We start from the raw sequence: 22287 nt of genomic DNA, 5'->3' as shown, positions 1-22287 counted from the left end.
TATGATATTTTATTATGTGCTTACTGAAACACCTAAGTATCATATCTTTGATACTTGTTTGAGTTTCAGAAGAACTAAACATTTTTTTAGTGTTATGCCTAATTGTTGTCACATTGTGCTGTATTTATTGTACATAAAAAAGTCCCTAGATAGTTACTGTCACATTGTGCTGTATTTTTTGTACATAGAAAAGTCCCTAGATAGTTACTGTCACATTTTGCTGTATTTATTGTAAATAAAAAAGTCCCTAGATAGTTACTATCACATTGTGCTGTATTTATTGTACATAGAAAAGTCCCTAGATAGTTACTGTCACATTGTGCTGTGTTTATTGTACATAAAAAAAGTCCCTAGATAGATACTGTCACATTGTGCTGTATTTATTGTACATAGAAAAGTCCCTAGGTAGTTACTGTCACATTGCACTGTATTTATTGTACATAAAAAGTCCCTAGATAGTTACTGTCACATTGTGCTGTATTTATTGTACATAAAAAAGTTCCTCGATAGTTGCTGTCACATTGCGCTGTATTTATTGTATATAAAAAAGTCCCTATATAGTTACTGTAACTAATTGACAACCTTATCTTTAATTAAAGTCATTATTATTATTAGTAGTAGTACCAGTGGCAGTTACAGCAGCACCTTCTGCAACTAATTGAGTCACCTAATCTAAATAAAGGCAGCATTACTATTACTATTATTATTATTATTATTATTATTATTATTATTATTATTATTATGTTTGCAAATGAGATACAGTATTTCTCTCATGATACGCCCAGGGGGTCAAAATAAATTTGTCAAAAATGTAAGGGATGGGATTATTATCACACAGACATATCTAAAGTAAATTTTGCCCCGATTTTGTAAAAGTGTAGGATGGGTCTGGTTTATCATTTTATAAATAGAGTGGCTGCTGTAACAAATAAAATTAAGAACCAGTTTCAACAATCCCAACTGCATACTGATAATAATAATAAAATAATAATAAAAACAATAACAACAACAGTAAATGCTTTATTTAATAAGGGTAACACAATTACTTATATTCATCGTAAAAGTCATTAATACAACAGAGAACAGAAATAACAAAATATGATTATAGTGTAGTAAATTGAATAGAATTTGATTCAGATTATAGTGTAGTAAATTGAATAGAATTTGATTTAGATTATAGTGTAGTAAATTGAATAGAATTTGATTCAGATTATAGTGTAGCAAATTGAATAGAATTCGATTCAGATTATAGTGTAGTAAATTGAATAGAATTCGATTCACTTAACTGATTTTGACAGCAGAGAGTGGATGCATGGAATGCCTGCCTATGTGAGAACCTCAGTGTCTGGAACCCTGTCCAGTCATCATATCCTAATCAGTTTCCTCAGGCAGAACATGTGAAAATGGTTCTTTTTCTTGGCATTATGTCTGTACACTGTCTAGGTTTTGCAAGAGTACAGCAGTGGCTTTGTAGACCTTAAATTTGTGTAGACTGATGCCTCTCTGCTCTCACACATTTGCACATAGTCTGCCAAAGGACACACTTGCTTTAGTAATTCTGACATTGGTTTCATAATCAATGTGGACTGTATATGAGAGTGCTGCCAAGATAGGTGAACTTTTTTCCACAACCAGGAGGATGTGGCTATTTACTGTGTTGGTAGGCTGTAGATAAGGTTTTCTGGTGCATCACCTCTGTATTCTTGATACTAATTGTAAGGCTTAAATGGTCATAAGCTGGGAGAAATTGTCCTTACTGTGTTGCATGTCAGACTCAGATTTGACATTCAGGGAACAGCCATCAGCAAATAGGAAATCATGAACAATCACTTAATGTGATTTCATCTTTGCCTGTAGTCTTCTCAGATTGAGGAGTTTTTCATCAGTACAATATCTAATGTTGCTCCCAGTGTCATAGTCATGGAAGGCATCACACAGAACATCACACAGAAGAGGATAGGGGCCAACACACAGCTTTGCTAGACTCATTTGGTGACTGGAAATGGGTCAGATGACTCACCATCATCCACAATCATTTCTCTGGGCAACCTAATTTCACTCTGATCCTCCAAAGGCCCCTATGGCTCACTGTGTCAAGGGCTTTTGTCAGGTCAATGAATATTGTGTAAAGATTGGAGCTCTATTCCTCACATTTCACCTGGATGTTGATGAGCTGCAAACACCCTGTTGTCCCTCATCCTTTCCTGAAGCCACACTGACTGTCTGGCAGAAGTACATGTGATGCTCAAGATGATTCAGCATAATTCTGGCAAGGATTTCATCAGCTTTTTATGGCAAGGAGATGTTCTGATGATAGCCACAGGACTGTCTGATGCCTTTCCTCTTGTATACGCGGACAATTGATGCATCCTTGTACTTCTGGGGTATAGTTCAGTTTCTGTACCATGTGCAAACCTCTAGCTCTGTAAATGTCTGCTGGTATAGCATCTGCTCAAGGCCCTGTATTTTTCGACAGTGATTCAGCTACAGCAACCAGTGTATCCATGCCTGCTGTTTGCCACTTAATCATCTACACAGGACTTGAAGGAAGGAAATATCTAGTGGGGGAGGGTAATAGTGTCATGATTTGCATGCAGGTTGGATTTAAATGAGGGAAAGTTGTGAATGTTGCTCTTACTCATCTGTCTATGCCTGTATGAATCCAGTGGCATGACACTACTGTGTCTACTTGGAGCTTTATAGGGAGGAGTGGCACTGCTTGGTGTAGTCTTCTTTGGACAAGTTCTTCAGGAAGTGGGACAGCACTATCTCAACTCAATCAACCAGCTCTAAGACATCCACTTCTAGAGTTGAGCCAGCTTGACCAGAACTAGCCCCCAGGCCATCCACTTCCATTAGTGAGATGTCACTGAATTCTTTTAATGTGTCTGACTGGGTAGAAGTTTTATTTCCCATTGATAGATGGATTGAGATTATTTTTCATCCATTTGTATTTTTGTGTACATTTCTTAAAATGTAACTGAATTAATATGTTTACAATTTTTTTGTAACATAATAAATAAAGTATTGGCTGAAAAAGGTTTTATTTTTTTTTTGTACCTTTGGTATCCTAATGTGAGGTCTAAGGAAAACAATCCCTCACTTTTCTAATATTTTTAAAGGGAAAATTCACCTAGAGTCATGCAAATTCAACATGTATGCAGGGTTTCTGGGAACGCAATATACAGGTAAATTTGGAGTTTACAGACAAGGGACAGTTTGTCTGTCTGTACAGATAACCAGGATACATGCAAGTAAAGTGAATTTTTACTTTTGTTCATAGAGTACAATGAATTTCTGTAAAATGTTATCTGTCCTATGAAAATATATCCATCTGTCATGCAATATTATCTATCTGTCAAGAAATTTGACCGTTTTCTTTCATTTTGTACCTCATCCCCCTCAGTGCCAAGAAAATTCATACCAGCAAGTATAAATGATTTCACAATACTGAAATATTATCTGTATATTCACTATTATGTACTGTTTATTAATTTAATCTAACCTCTCCTTACAGGTGTCCAGTTTATTACAATCTTCCTCCACAGTGTACACTGGTGATGGATAGCAGTAACTGCTGTCTGCAACCGATATGTAACTTCAAACCAACATACTCCACAACAAATGGACAGAGCCTTGGTATTCTAAATGGAGTCAGTGAGTAGATAGGCAGCATAAATACAAACATAAATTAGTGTCCCCATGTCCGATGAAACTACTTCCACCATATTTTTTGTAGAGACTGTGCTAGCAAAATGCATTGTCATAGCTATTATCACTTTTAAGGAAGTAGTGGCATCAACAGTAATATTTTGTGTTATTGTGTGTGAAAAGACATTTACAAGGATGTCCACAGTATAGAATGGTTTTAGTGGAATCTGAAAGTTTTAAATGAAGTTGAATCACACCGATATATGGTACATTATATCCATGTATTTGTAACAGTTTTAAAGAGTGATTCATCATGCAACAGTAAAGGACTAATGTCCTTGTGGTACTGTTATCATGGTACAAGATACTAATGTCCTTGTGGTACTGTTATCATGGTACAAGATACTAATGTCCTTGTGGTACTGTTATCATGGTACAAGATACTAATGTCCTTGTGGTACTGTTGTCATGGTACAAGATACTAATGTCCATGTGGTACTGTTGTCATGGTACAATATATTAATGTCCATGTGGTACTGTTATGGTACAATATACTAATGTCCATGTGGTACTGTTATGGTACAATATACTAATGTCCATGTGGTACTGTTGTCATGGTACAAGATACTAGTGTACATGTGGTACTGTTGTCATGGTACAAGATACTAATGTACATGTGGTACTATTGTCATGGTACAAGATACTAATGTACATGTGGTACTGTTGTCATGGTACAAGATACTAATGTACTTGTGGTACTGTTGTCATGGAACAAGATACTAATGTACATGTGGTACTATTGTCGTACAAGATACAAGAGAATATCAGGGGACCAATGTGGGTGTCAGAGTGGTCTAAAGCGGTTGCCTTACTAATCATTACCATCATGCCTCTGTCTGTGTGGGCTCAAGTCTCAGACTCAGCCAATATGGATATGTGGGTACAGTTGTTGGTAGATTTCCATGGGTTGGTGGTTCTTACCAGGGGTTTTCCAGGTTTTTCTCCATCAAATATACTTAGATGCCATGTAAAGCCCATCTTATGCTGAAGTGGCATTAAATCCAAAACAACAGCATTAGAAAATCAGTTCTGTTATTTCTGTTATATGTACATAAATGATCTTTACTTTTCACTCATATATTGGAAATTCTTTGTACCTACAGTTTTTTATATATTCATTAATTGCCATTTATCCAGATCAGTGATGTTTCCAAGGAATTTTGGGTTAGCAAGATTTGATTGTACTGGTGATTTAGAAGTAGAACATTAAACAAACAAGCTTCTGGCTGTTTGTTTCATTGGTAACCTTTCATTAAACCAATTCCATTGATATCAAGCATGACAATTTATGAATCAAGCTTGTACTGGACTTCACAGAAGACATCCTGATGTTATATTTCACTAACTGTCTTGAGTGCTTCGGATCTGGAAATCTGTGTTTCATTCATTAACTTGAACCTTTGGTTTCATGATAATGAATTGTCTAGAAGTTGATTCGTTAACATATAAAAAATTACTGCATCTCACACTTACTTTCAGTTTTAGGAATAAAATATAAATGTGAAACAAAATGTGCTTTAGGTGTAAAGTCCTGGAAAAGATTTTCAAAGTTAAATATAAAATCTATATTTCCTTGAAAACTAAATATAATTAAGCTACTGTTGCTAATTTGAACCAATTAATGTACTATCTTGCCACTAATATCATCAGCAATTTCAATGTAAGAAGTTTATGTAGGCATTTAATTAACTGACATAAACACACATAAATGCTGCTTGCAATAACTACCAGTGACCGAATCATGGCCGGTGTGGACAAATGAATATACCCATAGAGTCGGGAGGTTTAGGGCTGAATGTGCTGTACAGATTCTGATTATATGTTTTAGACCTCAGAAGCAGCAAATTTCTTAAAATGTTGGTTTTAATTGGTGTGAATTAAAAAAGACAGCAAAAGTGGAAACAGTTAAATCTTATCAATTGTCCCTGCCTAGTAATTAGAGCATCCGCCTTGAATGTGGAAGGTTGTGGGTTCAATCCTTGGCCGAGTCATACCAAAGACTTACAAAAATGGTACTAACAGCTGCCTCGCTTGGCGCTCAGCATTAAGAGGTTAGTGTTAGGACTGGTCGGCCTGGTGTCAGGAAAATGTGACTGGGTAGGATATCATGCTACATGTCTGTGGCATGATGCCCCAGTGCTGGACATCACTATAAACTGCCACACTGCAGACATCATAGCGATATGACTTAAAAATTATTAAGGCTACGTTAAAAATCCAAATCACACACACACATCAATTGTCCCTACTACAGTACCTATTACAGTACCCACTACAATACCTACTACAGTACTTATTACAGTAACTACTGCAGTACCTACTACAGTACCTATTACAGTTGCTATTACAGTACCTACTATGATACTTATTACAGTAACTACTACAGTACCTACTACAGTACATATTACAGTAGCTATTACAGTACCTACTATGATACTTATTACAGTAACTACTACAGTACATATTACAGTAGCTATTACAGTACCTACTATGGTACTTATTACAGTAACTACTACAGTACATATTACAGTACCCACTACAATACCTACTACAGTACTTATTACAGTAACTACTGCAGTACCTACTACAGTACCTATTACAGTAGCTATTACAGTACCTACTATGGTACTTATTACAGTAACTACTGCAGTACCTACTACAGTACCTATTACAGTTGCTATTACAGTACCTACTATGGTACTTATTACAGTAACTACTGCAGTACCTACTACAGTACCTATTACAGTTGCTATTACAGTACCTACTATGATACTTATTACAGTAACTACTGCAGTACCTACTACAGTACCTATTACAGTTGCTATTACAGTACCTACTATGATACTTATTACAGTAACTACTACAGTACATATTACAGTAGCTATTACAGTACCTACTATGGTACTTATTACAGTAACTACTACAGTACATATTACAGTAGCTATTACAGTACCTACTACAATACTTATTACAGTAACTACTACAGTACTTACTACAGTACCTACTACAGTACCTAAGATACCATAAAAGCATATTGTAGGGCAACTCTGATGTAAACATGGATGTTGATAGCAAGGGTAGCGACATTGAAGTTGACGATTTTGATGATTCTGATGAAATATTGACTTAAATGATGGGTTACAATTGAATAAAGTTGATGGAAAAGATGATGCATGGCTTCATGCACTTTTCGATAGCGATTCAGAGAATGAAGCTGACTTTGAGGGCTTTCAAGAGAAATGGGTCCGGGATGATTTTTCACATCGGCAATGCAGTGTGGACATTTTTGTTCACCATTAAAGTAATATTGTTATTACTGACATAGTGATGTTGTGGATTTCAAATTTAGAACAAAAATTGTACTGATTAATTACTTATCTTACTGAAAGATTTCTAGGAATAATTTGTGACAAGTTTTCACGAGAAACTGCATAGTGAAGAACATGTTCTAGAATGTGAAGTAAACAAATTGTTCCAGGTGTTTTGTTGTCCAATTTTGTAAAATTATTATAACTTTTGAACTAACAGTGCTAGAAACTTCAAATATAGACCAAAATACTAGAAATAGAATTATCATTTTTTTTTATTATACTATTAGGTGCATTTATTCATCTTTATGAACAAAAGATTCACTGAACACACACACATCATGTTAATTTGTTTAATTTTTTCTTCTTCTTTCAAGTCATATTTCAAAATACAGTTGTGAGCATGTACATTGGTAAATGATATCAAAACATATATCACTGTGTTTCAAATTGTATTACCTTTTCAGAGATACATAGTTTTATATACTTTAAAAAACGAAATAACAATGTCACAACATTTTTAGTAAACATGGTGAAGGTCATCACAATTTCTGCTGCTGTATGATGCTCTATTTTACCACAATGTATTTAGAATTGCTTCTCAGGAATCAGCCACTGCAGTTGAATTTGGTAAACATGATAAAATGGGTTAACAGTAAATAATCTTCACCAATACAGGTTGATAGTAAATAATCATTGCCAATTCAGATTAACAGTAAATAATCTGTGCTGATACAAATTAACAGTAAATAATCTTTGCCAGTACAAATTAACAGTAAATAATCTTTGTCAATACAAATTAACAGTAAATACTCATCGCCAATTCAGATTAACAGTATATAATCTTTGTCAATACAAATTTTTTGTAAAATAACCTAATGCAAATTAAATGCAAATAACCTTTATCTATACAAATTAATTGTAAATAATGCCTGCCAATACAAATTGAAAGCAAATAATCTTTCTTATACAAATCAAAAGCAAATAATCTTTGCTAATATAAATTAATAGCAAATAATCTTTGCTAATACAAATAAGCAGTAATTAATTATGCTCTTTGTATTGGCACCTATTTGCAAGTCAAGGTTTTAATGCACTTGTATTTTGCAATGGGGTCATCTTTTTTTAGAACTGTCCTTTTGTCCATCCGTCCATTCGTCTTGTCTATCCCATCCATCTAATCTGACATATATAAATGAAATTTGATAAACATATTTGGCAATGGTAACCCAGATTTATGTATGTGCAATGGTCAGATGGGCTTCCTGTTAAGTACAGTAAATAATTCTGCCATTTTATACCTCAGATGTATGTGTGTACAATGGTCAGAAGTACTATCAGGGTCAGACATGGCAGGAAGGATGTGAGTACAACTGTATATGCCAGGATGGAAACATCGGGATGTACACTTGTGCCTCAGTGTAAGTAATCATCTTAATATTTATTGTACATTGATTGTACAACTCCACTTCAGTGTTAGTAATCTTAATATTTATTGTCCATTGATTGTACAACTCCATTTCAGTGTTAGTAATCATCTTAATATTTATTGTACATTGATTGTACAACAAATTTTGATAACTAATGCCACTTAATCTAGATGGCCCATTTAATAATAAGGTGCTTGGAAGACTGAATGACAGTCATCTAGATGGCCCATTTAATAATAAGGTGCTTGGAAGACTGAATGACAGTCATCTAGATGGCCCATTTAATAATAAGGTGCTTGGAAGACTGAATGACAGTCATCTAGATGGCCCATTTAATAATAAGGTGACATCACTTGGAGGACTGAACACCAGTCAACCTTGATGGCCCACCTAATAATAAGGTGACATCACTTGGAGGACTGACTGCAAGTCAACCTTGATGGTCCAGTTAATAATAAGGTGACATTGCTTGGAGGACTGACTGCAAGTCAACCTTGATGGTCCAGTTAATAATAAGGTGACATCACTTGGAGGACTGACTGCAAGTCAACCTTGATGGTCCAGTTAATAATAAGGTGACATTGCTTGGAGGACTGAATGCCAGTTAACCTGATGGCCTAGTTAATAATAAGGTGGAGGACTGAAGGAAACATTCAACCTTGAAATAGACAATTCTGTAGTTTGGCACATATATTAGTAAACTCGAAAGAAGATCCTTTTGTCTTTAACATCTCACCTCATTCCACCTTGTTAGTGTCTTACTTTGTGTCTTGGCAGGTCATTCCCTGCTTGGGGGCAAGTAAGCATTTTATCCAAACTTGATGATTTGCTTTATGTCCTCCCCATTTCAAGACAATCTTATGCAAACATCATGCAAAGCTGTTCAGAGCATGTTGTGTACTGGAAAGTAATTTATTTTGCAGGTATCAACTTTTGTTGTTTTGCTGAAATTTACATTTTCATCAGTACATTAATTTGTGGGTTGGAGATTTCTTTTTCCCATGGGTCTACAAAATGAAGGTTTGTAGCAACAAATTAATCCACAAATATGCAATATATATAAAGAATTCACAGTCAGTTGTGCATACGCTAATAGGGGTAATTGTAGATAAGCTGATACAGGTAATTGTACATAAGCTGTAAGGGTAATTGTGCATAAGCTGATATGAGTAATTGTACATAAGCCGATAGGGGTAATTGTACATAAGCTGATAGGAGAAATTGTACATAAGCTGAAAGGGGTAATTGTACATATGCTGATAGGGGTAATTGTACATAAGCTGTAAAGGTAATCATACATATGCTGATAGGGGTAATTGTACATAAGCTGATAGGAGTAATTGTACATAAGCTGATAGGGGTAATTGTACATACACTGATAGGGGTAATTGTACATATTCTATGAGGGTAATTGTACATATGCTGATAGGGGTAATTGTACATAAACTGTAAGGGTAATCGTACATATGCTGATAGGGGTAATTGTACATAAGCTGATAGGAGTAATTGTACATAAGCTGATAGGGGTAATTGTACATATGATGATGGGGTAATTGTACATAAGCTGATAGGAGTAATTGTACATAAGCTGATAGGGGTAATTGTACATAAGCTGTAAGGGTAATTGTACATATGCTGATAGGGGTAATTGTGCATAAGCTGATAGGGGTAATTGTGCAGAAGCCGATTGGGAAAATTGTGCACCAGCTTGCTCTCATTCACTTCAGAAATGGCAATAAAATATAAGAAGTGCAGGCAATTAAAAATTATATAGGAAAACCATAAGACTTGTTTGTTGTGAACCAAGTACTCATCTACACTTAATATGGTGCGTTCATTGTGGACAGAAGATGCCTTGTCCATTGTCTTACGAATGTAGTTCAGGAGCAGAGAAAAAAACATGCTCAAAATTGTCACTTCAGAATCTACAAATTAGTTTTATGGAGGTTGGCAAGATTCCACTTCCACTGTGACCACCCATCAGAAGATACCAAAAACATCGGTGACTGAAACTTCAGACCTAATCATCACCACAATTAACATTTCCTGTAAAGTATTGAAATTCCAAATGATTCATGTTTGCAATAAGTATTATTGCCAAAGACATTGATGATTAAATTTGATGTTAATATAAATTGGCATCCCATTGGGTAAAGTCAGTTTCCCTACCAGTGTATGGATTTGAAAGTGTTTATTTTGTGGGATTACCCTTCAGCTTTGCTGGCCAGACTTTTCAGCAAGTCATACATCCTCCTCAATATGTTGACTTAGCCATTCACCAACTGTTTGATCTGTGCATAGCTTTAGTGACCATACATTTGTCATTTCACACTGGTGAGCTGGTTGGTTTGCTGACCACATGTTTTGACAGTACTCCATAGCGATGGCATCTTATGCCCAGCAGACTGGCCAGCTAACTGACAAGCCAGTCCAGGTGGAGGCTAGTAGCATAGCTGCTGTACATGACAAACTGGCATTTCTTTTTGGAGCAAACCAACTTAGCCAAAACAGCTAAGCTGGACTAACATTCCACAACCAGACAAAATTCAATGCTCGACATGATGTGACAGTTGCTGTTAGCATATCTGACAGGGACACTGATTATGCATAATGATGATACCACATCATTACACTATGCAATATGATATTCCTTGAATCAGAGTATACAGGAGAAGGACAGTCTCCTTGCTGATAAGGGAGATAAGACAGACATCCTTGCTGATAAGGGAGATAAGACAGACATCCTTGCTGATAAGGGAGATAAGACAGATATTCCTGATCATTGCAATCTAACTATGGAATCTTATCATAAATCAAAGACTGCAGAATTTACCAGGTGTCTCAGATAAAAATTGTGACCCCAGTAATGCAAGAGCCTTCTTTTCAATTAGTTGCTCACAACTTTCTCACCTCATTGGCACAAATCTGATACTGATGTGTTTTAACCAGGGGTATGTAGCCTAGAGAAAGATATTTCTGCCTTTAATATATCTGCAGCACTACGTAACAAAGTCAACAGTCAAGTGTTTAACACCACATCAGAGTTATTCAGGAACATTGGGTAAACTACATTTCTACTTCATATCCTTGATGATGATCTTTTATCTAACCAGAAATGCTGGAAGTCAGTCATTTTTGGCTATGGTTAACGACATGAACAACCTTTCTGAATTATGCAGTAAAGGATTGATAATCAGTGCAGGGAATTCCGACCTTATTGCTTACCAACATTATGTCCATCTAGGTATGGGGTATTTAAAACTTACCCCCGTGATGCAACCTTCCCCCCAAATGCATCAGAAGTATCATTTACATGTCAGAGAAGGCATCAGTCAGCACTTTTATTACAGCGATGGAGTTTCTTCAACTCCTTGGCATCTGACCTATGACACCTTGGCCACCATTTACATGTGCCCTCTGTACACGGCCCCTCTGTACATGGCCCCTCTGACACATAGACTCTGAATCTCAGTCATTTAAATTATATCATGACATCAACCAAGATCAAACGCTCTCTTCAGAATGGCAATACAGGAAGCGGCTAGCAATGGGAATACCATTAGAAACCCCACATCTAGAAATACCAATCTGTTCATACTTAGGGAGCACACTTGCTAATGGACTTTGGGCAGTCAATGGTCAGTGGATGCTGCAAGAGAAGGATCTACATACTGACCTCATGGAAATGAAGGTCATTCTCAGTGCCTCTCGCACATGGATGGAATGCATCCAAGTCTTGATAACATTGGACAATAAAGTGATAGTGTCATACCACTTCATACAAGGGGTAAAAAATCACAAACCTTTGCCTCTTGGTATATAAAAACCTTCATTGGTGTTCCCAGTATAAGATAAATATTGAAGTCCAACAGATCCTTGACAGACTCATAATCCTGGCTGACTCATTGTAAATTAAAGGCCAACTGCTTTATAACCAGTGGTCTCTCTGTCCATCAATCTTCCATTAAATCATTTGGGTCTATCTAATGTTAGACCTACAACTGAAATGGTTGCTTCCTAGTTCAGGATAATTCATAATGATTAGTAATTTCCCATACTCAAAGCATAAATATAGTTAGAATTTGAATGTTGATCACATGACTTACAATGGTCACATGATACAAAGAGATTGGTGTGGTTCAGTGTGGATTATGTGGATGATACCTTGACTGAACTACATGAGTACCATGAAACGCGCATTCTCTGATCATCTCAACTCCGTTGATTCACATGCTTATTTCACTTCAGAACAGGAAGAAAATGGCAAACTACCATTCTTGGACATGTGTGTACACATGAATGATGATCGAATTTATTTCCAATCACCATTTGGAATATAATTGCTCAGTAGTGAGATCTTTAATGCACCAAACTATCTCCCTAGTAACTGATGAGACAGATCGGAGGAAGCAAAGCATGTGAAATTAGCACATTGGGTAAATGGTTACCCCCAGTGGATTTTCAGACTTCCAGGTAAAAACAAAACAAAACGAGGAGTAACCTAAATAGGACCAGCATTGGTATGCCATATATCTGTGGTACATCAGAAGTCTGTTTCAGACTTGGTGCTATTTGAAAATAGCCCAGTTTTGGCAAGTTACCATATGGATATATTTCATTATTGAAGGTCAATATTAATCTTTGATCATTTGGCTGATTGACTGATGATTGACCATGAAATTTTATTTGATTGCAGTTACTATACTTACATCGTCTCCCTTTTCCCAGTTTAGTAACAGAGGAAGCAGGGATGGCACCAAATTTCTCTTGTATGGCTGTTCCATATCTACATAAGTGGTGGAGTGGTGGGTGCTTGGTATGGCTGTTCCATATTTACACAATTGGTGGAGTGGTGGGTGATTGGTATGTCTGTTCCATATCTACACAATTGGTGGAGTGGTGGGTGCTTGAGGGGGGTCTTTTCTCTAAGTATAAAGTAGTTAACTATTTTGATGTCTGCAGAATTGTATGTCTTGTTACCTAATTACCATAGTAGCCATAAAAATGGCCTTTAGAAATAATATGCCAGTAGACCTATAAAAGCTAGTCATGTCTTTTCCTTGATCACGATCATAGTAGGTGTCAGGAAAATTTATTTAAAATGTTCTACAGGTGTGTAATGTCTCACGCCTTATAAGCATTATACAGTAACTAAGTTTCACTCAAGCAGATTATGACTTTTTCAGGTGTGGCTCATTTTCCAATCTTCCATTGTTCTGCCACTTGGAGAAACAACCTGGTAAATGCTGCCCTGAACCCCAGTGTGACTTCAGCAAACAGTATGGACAGTTTTCTGGGGTTGGTACCCTAAGTGGTGGAGGGACTGGTGAGTGCAACAAAGACAGCTGAGTCTCTTGAAACACAAGAATGTGTAGTTTGATTACATATGTGAACCTAGCCTTTCATGCTTAAGTCTTATTTTTATCAAAGCAAAAACAAAAATATTATTTCCATATACTATTCTTTTGTTGTCATGGTTACTGTAATTACACTATAAAAGACTATATTAGTTATAGCTCTAGACCAGAAGTGTGTATGGGATGTTTTTTTTGTCTGTCAGTTTATTAGAACAAGTTTGTTATTGCTACTGCTTCCAAACCACTTAGAGGAGTGCCATGAAACTCACAGTCACACATGTTCATCCCATGGTCTAGCTGGTCCTAAATGAAAATAGCGTCACTCAAATATGCTGTATGAACACCACCCCAGCCATCTTGAAAATCATCTTATCACTACTTCTTCTGAATGGGGTTATGTGAACATGTGGTTTTCAGTAAAAGACTTGATTTAATGTCAAGCTGGTCCTAAATGAAAATGATGCTCATCTGGCATCTTGTAAATCTTGTTATCACTACTCTTCTGGAATAGAAAGTCATATTGACATGTTTTTTCACCGGAAGGCTTTCTTTGATATCTAGTTCTAAATGAAAACGATGCCAATCAGATGTCTAATATGGCCAACACAATTACCAGCTTGAAAATCTTTTTATCACTACTCCTACTGAATGGAAAGTCAAATCATGATGGGGTTTTCATTAAAATACTTATTATGATGTCTGCTTGGTTCTAAATGAAAATGGTTCCAGTCTGGTGTTCAGTATGGCTGCAACAGCAGCCATGTTTAAAATCTTCTTGTCACTACTCCACCTGAACTTTGGCTGAACAAAAAGTCATATTGACCTTTTTCTTTTTCAAGAAGCCTTCTAGTGATGTCTCATTAGTTTTAAATGAAAATGGTACAGCTTGTACATCCAGTATGGCTGCCACTGTGGACATCTTTAGAATCTTGTTATCTCTACTCCTCCTAAATGGATTGTTATGTCAACATGGGGTTTTATTTCTGGTTGGTCCCATAGAAAAGCTGATCATGCTAGAAAATACCTACTACATACAATTGTCTTCAGCCTGTGGAGCTGAGGTTAAAATAATCTGTGATATTACATCATTTTGAACTCCGTTTCTTTACAGGATGAAGTTGTTGCTGTTTTTCAATGTACTGGAGGTTGATGGGTTACATTGATGTAATTAACTTAACTAATCCAAATAGCTGGATCCTCATATTCTGGACACCGTATTTTCAAAACTTTGAATAATTGTAAATAGTGCATAATTCTTTTTAAATCTGACATAAAATATTAAATTTGGATCATGAAGTAAGGAATATTTTTCCTGTGATTGAATGGTCAGGCCATAATGCCTGATTATCAGATAGATTAAATGTTGTCAATAGGCTGCAGTAAAAATGGCCAATATGTTACAAAACTCATGATAAAGCAGAACCCTAAAGAAAGTGAGCCATGAGCTTGTTAATGGTAATGATTAAGAAAATACTATCATCGATCCTGGACAGTTCATAGACTTAATTAATCACTTTGATAACTGAGAAATCAATGGTCATCATTTTTACATCAGGCTTAGATATGATATCAGCTTCTTTTATATTGATCACTGGACAGTATATAAAGGAAGACAAAGCAGTCGTGCAGATCAATTCCTATTCTCACTTTAGTGGATTAATTTGCATGATATAAAGAGTTTAAATACATATGCAGGTTGATCTATTTTCCCGTTTCCATTAAACTAAAGATGGATTATATTTATTTCTGATAAAGCATTCAACATCTTTGACACCCGAGTTTCATAAGTTCTTGTAATCTTATTTTTATTTAATGGCATACATACATGTGACAGAACAGAGAAGTCAGCTTAGAACAAATTGGGAGATTTACAAAATTTGAATGGAGTTTTGACTTAAAAAGATAGAGGATTTTCAGTGAGAATGGCAAAATTTTCATTGTGGCACATGTCATTGACTTTCTTATTCAAATAAGGACCCAAAGCTTGTGTCACTAAGCGAGTGGATTTTGTCCATTTGTATGACAACTTTTGTGCACTTTCCATGTCAGGGAATAAATATTATTTGATCAGATCTAAAAAATGATCTGCTAACATGAACAGGAGATTATGTTTGGCTTATAAGCCAGCAAAGAATGTTGTGGCATGTATATCTTTATCAACACTTGATGCCAATTCTGTAAACATACATTTCATTTATGGCATATTTGTTGTCACATTAAATATTCTTTAATATGCTGCATGACACGCAATTACATCCTTGCCACCATAGCGGATTTTAAAATCAGTTTACTTGTATGGGAAGAATGCATATTCACATCCTTTGAACTTTATTCCAATCACTGAAATTCCTGTGTCTATCCATCACAGGGTTTCATGTGATATCTCAGTTGCCATGTTAGCACTGGAAGATAATGCATGCTTAGAAATGTTGGCAAACTTTAAACATTGAAGCCAAATTGAGTTCTTTAGTCATCTATTTAATCCTTTTGTTTCTGATCACACATGTGACAAACTTCAAAGCCTGAAGCCAGCAGAACTTCAAGACAGAATCAAAGGGTGCTAATTGTTTGATGCTGTTTGAAATTAGCAGTTAAATTGTCTTGTTGTGCTAAAGCCAGTTAACAGTCATGTGATCATAGGAAGTATTACCATAAATATACTACAATGGGAGCAAGGTGTGAAAAAATGGAGAACATTTTTTTTTTTTTGTACATAAAGATTTCAGTGAGTGACTGGTGGGATGGGAGACATCCCTCATTCTGGGAGGAAAACCCTCCCATCTGGTAGGTTCACATGTATGTGTATATTTCCCCTTGGTAACTGCATTTAGAATGTGGTCAGTTTGGTCTTCATACCTGTAATTAGATTTTAGATAATGTAATGGTATGGGAAATGTAAAATAATGTTGAAATTAAGCTTGTGTTCAATCTAAAAATGCAGAAAATCACATTTAAAGATGATCAAATTTATACATATGTAGGGCTTTCCTTGTCTAACAAAAGATCTTGATGACATGAATATGGAATTGATACATATGTAGAGCTTTCCTTGTCCAACAAAAGATCTTGATGACATGAATATGGAATTGATACATACGTAGGGCTTTCCTTGACCAACAAAAGATCTTGATGACATGAATATGGAATTGATACATACGTAGGGCTTTCCTTGTCCAACAAAAGATCTTGATGACATGAATATGGAATTGATACATATGTAGAGCTTTCCTTGTCCAACAAAAGATCTTGATGACATGAATATGGAATTGATACATACGTAGAGCTTTCCTTGACCAACAAAAGATCTTGATGACATGAATATGGAATTGATACATATGTAGGGCTTTCCTTGTCCAACAAAAGATCTTGATGACATGAATATGGAATTGATACATACGTAGGGCTTTCCTTGTCCAACAAAAGATCTTGATGACATGAATATGGAATTGATACATACGTAGGGCTTTCCTTGACCAACAAAAGATCTTGATGACATGAATATGGAATTGATACATACGTAGAGCTTTCCTTGTCCAACAAAAGATCTTGATGACATGAATATGGAATTGATACATACGTAGGGCTTTCCTTGTCCAACAAAAGATCTTGATGACATGAATATGGAATTGATACATACGTAGAGCTTTCCTTGACCAACAAAAGATCTTGATGACATGAATATGGAATTGATACATACGTAGGGCTTTCCTTGTCCAACAAAAGATCTTGATGACATGAATATGGAATTGATACATATGTAGGGCTTTCCTTGTCCAACAAAAGATCTTGATGACATGAATATGGAATTGATACATACGTAGGGCTTTCCTTGACCAACAAAAGATCTTGATGACATGAATATGGAATTGATACATACGTAGAGCTTTCCTTGACCAACAAAAGATCTTGATGACATGAATATGGAATTGATACATACGTAGGGCTTTCCTTGTCCAACAAAAGATGAATAAGGACACCTGTCTAATCAGAATGCTAATCTAAGGCACAGATGTCATGACAGTGGATGTTTATGGTTTCACATTAATTTATGTGATAATAAAAGATCATCTACTACTGTCCCTGATGTTTTCTACTTGAATAAAGCAAGCAATTTCTTGTGTAATGAAATCATGGGGATAATTCCAAAGTGTTACTGATTTAAAGTTTACATTCTCTCTCTCTCTCTCTCACTAACAAAATAATAAAAGGATAATAAAAGGATGAATCCTCTATCAGTTTATCTATGTGGTAAACACATACAAATTCCAAGCTCACTCATCATGGAAGTTTAATGTTAATAAGTGAAGCTGGATAGGACATACAGCATGGATGTGGACCTACAGACATAGATGGACAAACTAAGTTCAATATTCTCCATGCTTATTGACATGAAATTATAAAATGAAATATTTTGAATAGGTTGTAACTACAACGTTCCGTCTAAGTGAATGGTAGATGTGTGTGCTATGCGCGCTGCATTGTGCAAGCACTACGGTGATTTTAGCATTAATGTTGGATTGAATATTTGGTAATTTTGATCTGCTGGGCGGAGAACAATTCAGCTGCATGGGGATGTCTGAGCAGCTGCGCTGCCGCACGCACATGCAGCTTAGAGGGAACGCTGGTTGTAAGTCTTGACTACTTGTCAAGAAATAAAGGGAATTTTTATTGGGGTTAATGAAACTAACTCACTAGGATAACATTAAAATAAAAGGAAAAATAAAATTTAAAAAAGTAACATTAAAATAAAAAATAAAATTCTCCTGGTTTCATCAAATGCAGGGATGGCCCATTTAATTTTTAGAAGGGGTGGGGGCTGGAATATTTTACCACCCCACCCCTAACCAGAATACAAATGTCCAGCCCTCAGATAGCTTGGAGAAATTATCACTCTGATCTGAGGAAAAAAAACTTATTATATCCATTATATTAGTTGAAAAGAATTAATTACCTCAAGTAATAGAACAAAATTCTGGTGTGAAAGAAAATCCAGGTGATCACCTCTCTTGTTAAGGTAAATGGTTGGTCCCTTAGTGATACAGCTATTGTAGAAAATGTAAAACAATTGTAAAGTTTCTTTCATTTCATAAGTTCATGTAGATAGATGATAAATGAATAATTAAGATATTGTATGTGTCATGTCTCACTTCCTTTAAAGCTCCTAGCATTTGGAACACTCCTCATAGTCTTGGCCTATTTCACAAATATGTTCATGTGAAGAGTTCTTTGGAACCAAAATTTGTGTCATATTGAACTTCTGGATAGTTATTTTCAAAACAAAATCTTCAGAAATGCAGTGTTTGCATACTCTTCCTTTTTATTAACCTCATATTGCTATAGTTGTATGCACAGAAAATTGATGAAAATTCCACTGCAGATAAAGGTGGCTAAGATGCAAATACAGCAAAAAAACTTTCACATCAGTGTCACATTGGTTGATGGCAAAAGCATGTAGAATAACTCCCTCAAAGTCTACAGTTTTGTTTTTTGAAGATAGGACCAAAACTGTGATATGTGATGCAACCTCCACACTGTGACCTTAACCTTGAGAATGAAGTCATTGCTATGGTATCTCATATAGTGATATACAACTGGTTCAAGTCTCATTAAATATCTTCATTAGTTTAAAAATTATCCTCCAATAGATATATAAAATCACATAATTAAATTTTTTTATGCCTAGGGGCATAAGGGGATTAATGTGTCATGTGACACCCCTTCTAATCATGATACATGGACAGAGTTTTATTAAATCTTTCCAGCTGTCACAAAGTTGTTGGCTGAACAAAGCAAATGTTAACAGAAGGATGGAGAGAAAAAGTATCAACATTATTTTTCCCAATTTCAGATGGGTGTAAAAATGGACCAGTAATCATATCATAATTTAACATTATTCCATTGACCTTAACCATGAAAAATGACATAGAACATGTCATGCAAAACACTCTATGTATCATAAAGATTATTATCATTACTAAGATCTTAATCTACAGCCTGGATACAAAAACTGAATACCAAAACGAAATTGTATATGAAATATTGTCAGATTGTCATGAATAGGAGCATATTGAGATTTTCTTCTCTCTGAAGAAAGGGTTTTAGTTCAAGACTTGGCAAGAAATATATGCATATTAGCATGTGGCCATAACTCTATGCATATTAGCATGTGGCCATAACTCTATGCATATTAGCATGTGGCCATAACTCTATGCATATTAGCATGTGGCCATAACTCTATGCATATTAGCATGTGGCCATAACTCTATGCATATTAGCATGTGGCCATAACTCTATGCATATTAGCATGTGGCCATAACTCTTTGGTTAAGACTGTGAAGGTCAGAAAAAGTTAAGATGTAAAAAATTTCAATGTTGATTAATATTACTTTTAAGTTTTAACTTTGCACATAATATCTTGATAGTTGTTCAAGACAAACCATCCAAACTATTTTATCTTGATAGTTGTACAAGAAAGACCATCCAAAATATTTTATCTTCATAGTTTTACAAGACAGACCATCCAAACTATTTTATTTTGATATTGGTACAAGACAGACCATCCAAACTATTTTATCATGATGGTGGTAAGAAACAGACCATCCAATCTATTTTATCTTGATAGTGGCACAAGACAGACCATCCAAACTAATTTATATTGATATTGGTACAAGACAGACCATCCAAACTAATTTATATTGATAGTACTACAAGACCATCCAAAATATTTTATCTTGATAGTGGTACATGACAGACCATCGAAACTAATTTATATTGATAGTGGTACAAGACCATCCAAAATATTTTATCTTAATAGTGGTACAAGACAGACCATCGAAACTAATTTATTTTCATTACTTAAGCAGCTTCTGAACTATAGCCAGGCTCTCAAATGAATTTTAATATGAAATGTTTGCATGTAAAACGGTGTTGGTGTCCAGTAACATGCATGTTGATTGGAAATCATGGTGTTAACTAGATGCCCCCTTTTTATCTGTTTTATCTGTTGTTCTGTCGGCTATTTCTCCTTTCTCAGTCTCCATAATGAAACTGGTCCTCTCTGTACAGGGAATTCACTAGACACATTTCTTCTGAGATGTGGGTCTTTGCCACTCTCATCTTTACATGGAGTCATCAGTTTCTAAGGTAACAGTTGCAGTTGTCAGAATTTGTGCAAATTATTCATGTGTGCTATTTATAGAACTCAAATATGATGGTAATGTTTTTCAAATCTGAAAGTTTGACTTTGATTATCTGTGTAAACCCAAATGTTCGAGATACATTATGGGTAAAATTTTTATCAATTATCTTTGATGTTTTATATAATAATATCTATCCATATTATCAGAGGTAAGATAATATGAATATATATTATTTCAGTGATACATTTTGTTGTCTAAGATAATCTTTATATTATAAAATAATATTGATGCTAATACTATGTCACATTCATAGCACAATTTCCACCCAGACTTATCTTGAGTACACAATGAACAGACTGTCATACTTTAACAAATAAAAAGAAATACGAACAACAAAAATGCAAATAAATATAATTCTTGATTTGTAAAAGAACATTGAAACATTATCCTAAAATGTTTCTCTATTGACAAAATGGATATATTGCAACATGGTATTCCTATCTAGACATCAGACTTGCAGTGTTTATTGATATGCAATTATGACAATAAAGATACCAATGTTTTGGACAATATTTTGGTTTGTACATACATTATTTGCACAGAAAGAAAAAATATTAATTTGGGGCAGCCAGATATTGGGGTCAATAGTGATTGGGACATGCTAGCAATACAGTTATAACTTAAGACTCTAGTTACAACTGAAAATTGGTAGTACGTGTATTTTTCTTTGAATGAGTTCCAGTGTACTTAACTACATTTTCGCAGTACATTAGGGCAAAGCAGGGTTAAATTTTATTCATTTTTGTGCCTTAGTCTTATGGTATTATGCAGTCTGTCCATCCTACCAGTCATGCTATATCATGTCTGTGGTCAAGGCATATAGTATTATGCAAGTCTGTCCATCCTTTCCCATCCTACCAGTCATGCCATTTCATGTCTGTGGTCGAGGCATATGGCATTATATGAGTCTGTCCATCCTTTCCCATCCTGCCTGTCATGCTATATCATGTCTGTGGTAGAGGCATATGGTACTATGCAAGTCTGTCCATCCTTTCCCATCCTGCCAGTCATGTCATATCATGTCTATGGTGGAGGTATTTGTATTATGTGAGTCTGTCCATCCTGTCCCATCCAGCCTCTCATATGTGCTGTGACAATAAATATATTAATTTCTGTTTATAGCTTTTGAAGAACTTTTGAATTTAATGTAAATGTGTTATAGGGTTTTATTTTAAAGAAAAATCCCAAAGTCAGGTTTTATTTTTACCATTTTCTGAAAAAAATTGAATAAAGTATGGCCCCTTTTTACCACATTTTATCATGGAGCATCTAATTCCGCAGT

General features: G+C 35.3%; 1 protein-coding gene across 4 annotated transcripts in view; it reads left to right on the top strand.

Moving 5' to 3' along the window:
- LOC149785889 (uncharacterized) overlaps positions 1–22287 on the top strand; it is a 243980-nt gene that overhangs the window by 97484 nt on the left and 124209 nt on the right. For all 4 annotated transcript variants that reach the window (XM_089979881.1, XM_089979882.1, XM_089979883.1 and 1 more), the window contains 3 exons: positions 3518–3657; positions 8326–8440; positions 13636–13775. In XM_089979881.1, coding sequence (XP_089836007.1) covers positions 3518–3657; positions 8326–8440; positions 13636–13775 — 395 coding nt within the window. The remainder of the gene's footprint in view (positions 1–3517; positions 3658–8325; positions 8441–13635; positions 13776–22287) is intronic.

This window comes from Sinohyriopsis cumingii, chromosome 13, assembly GCF_028554795.1.
Source record: "Sinohyriopsis cumingii isolate HCF-2022 chromosome 13, ASM2855479v2, whole genome shotgun sequence".
Taxonomy (NCBI): Eukaryota; Metazoa; Mollusca; class Bivalvia; order Unionida; family Unionidae; genus Sinohyriopsis; species Sinohyriopsis cumingii.
This window is presented reverse-complemented; position numbering and strand designations above follow the sequence as displayed.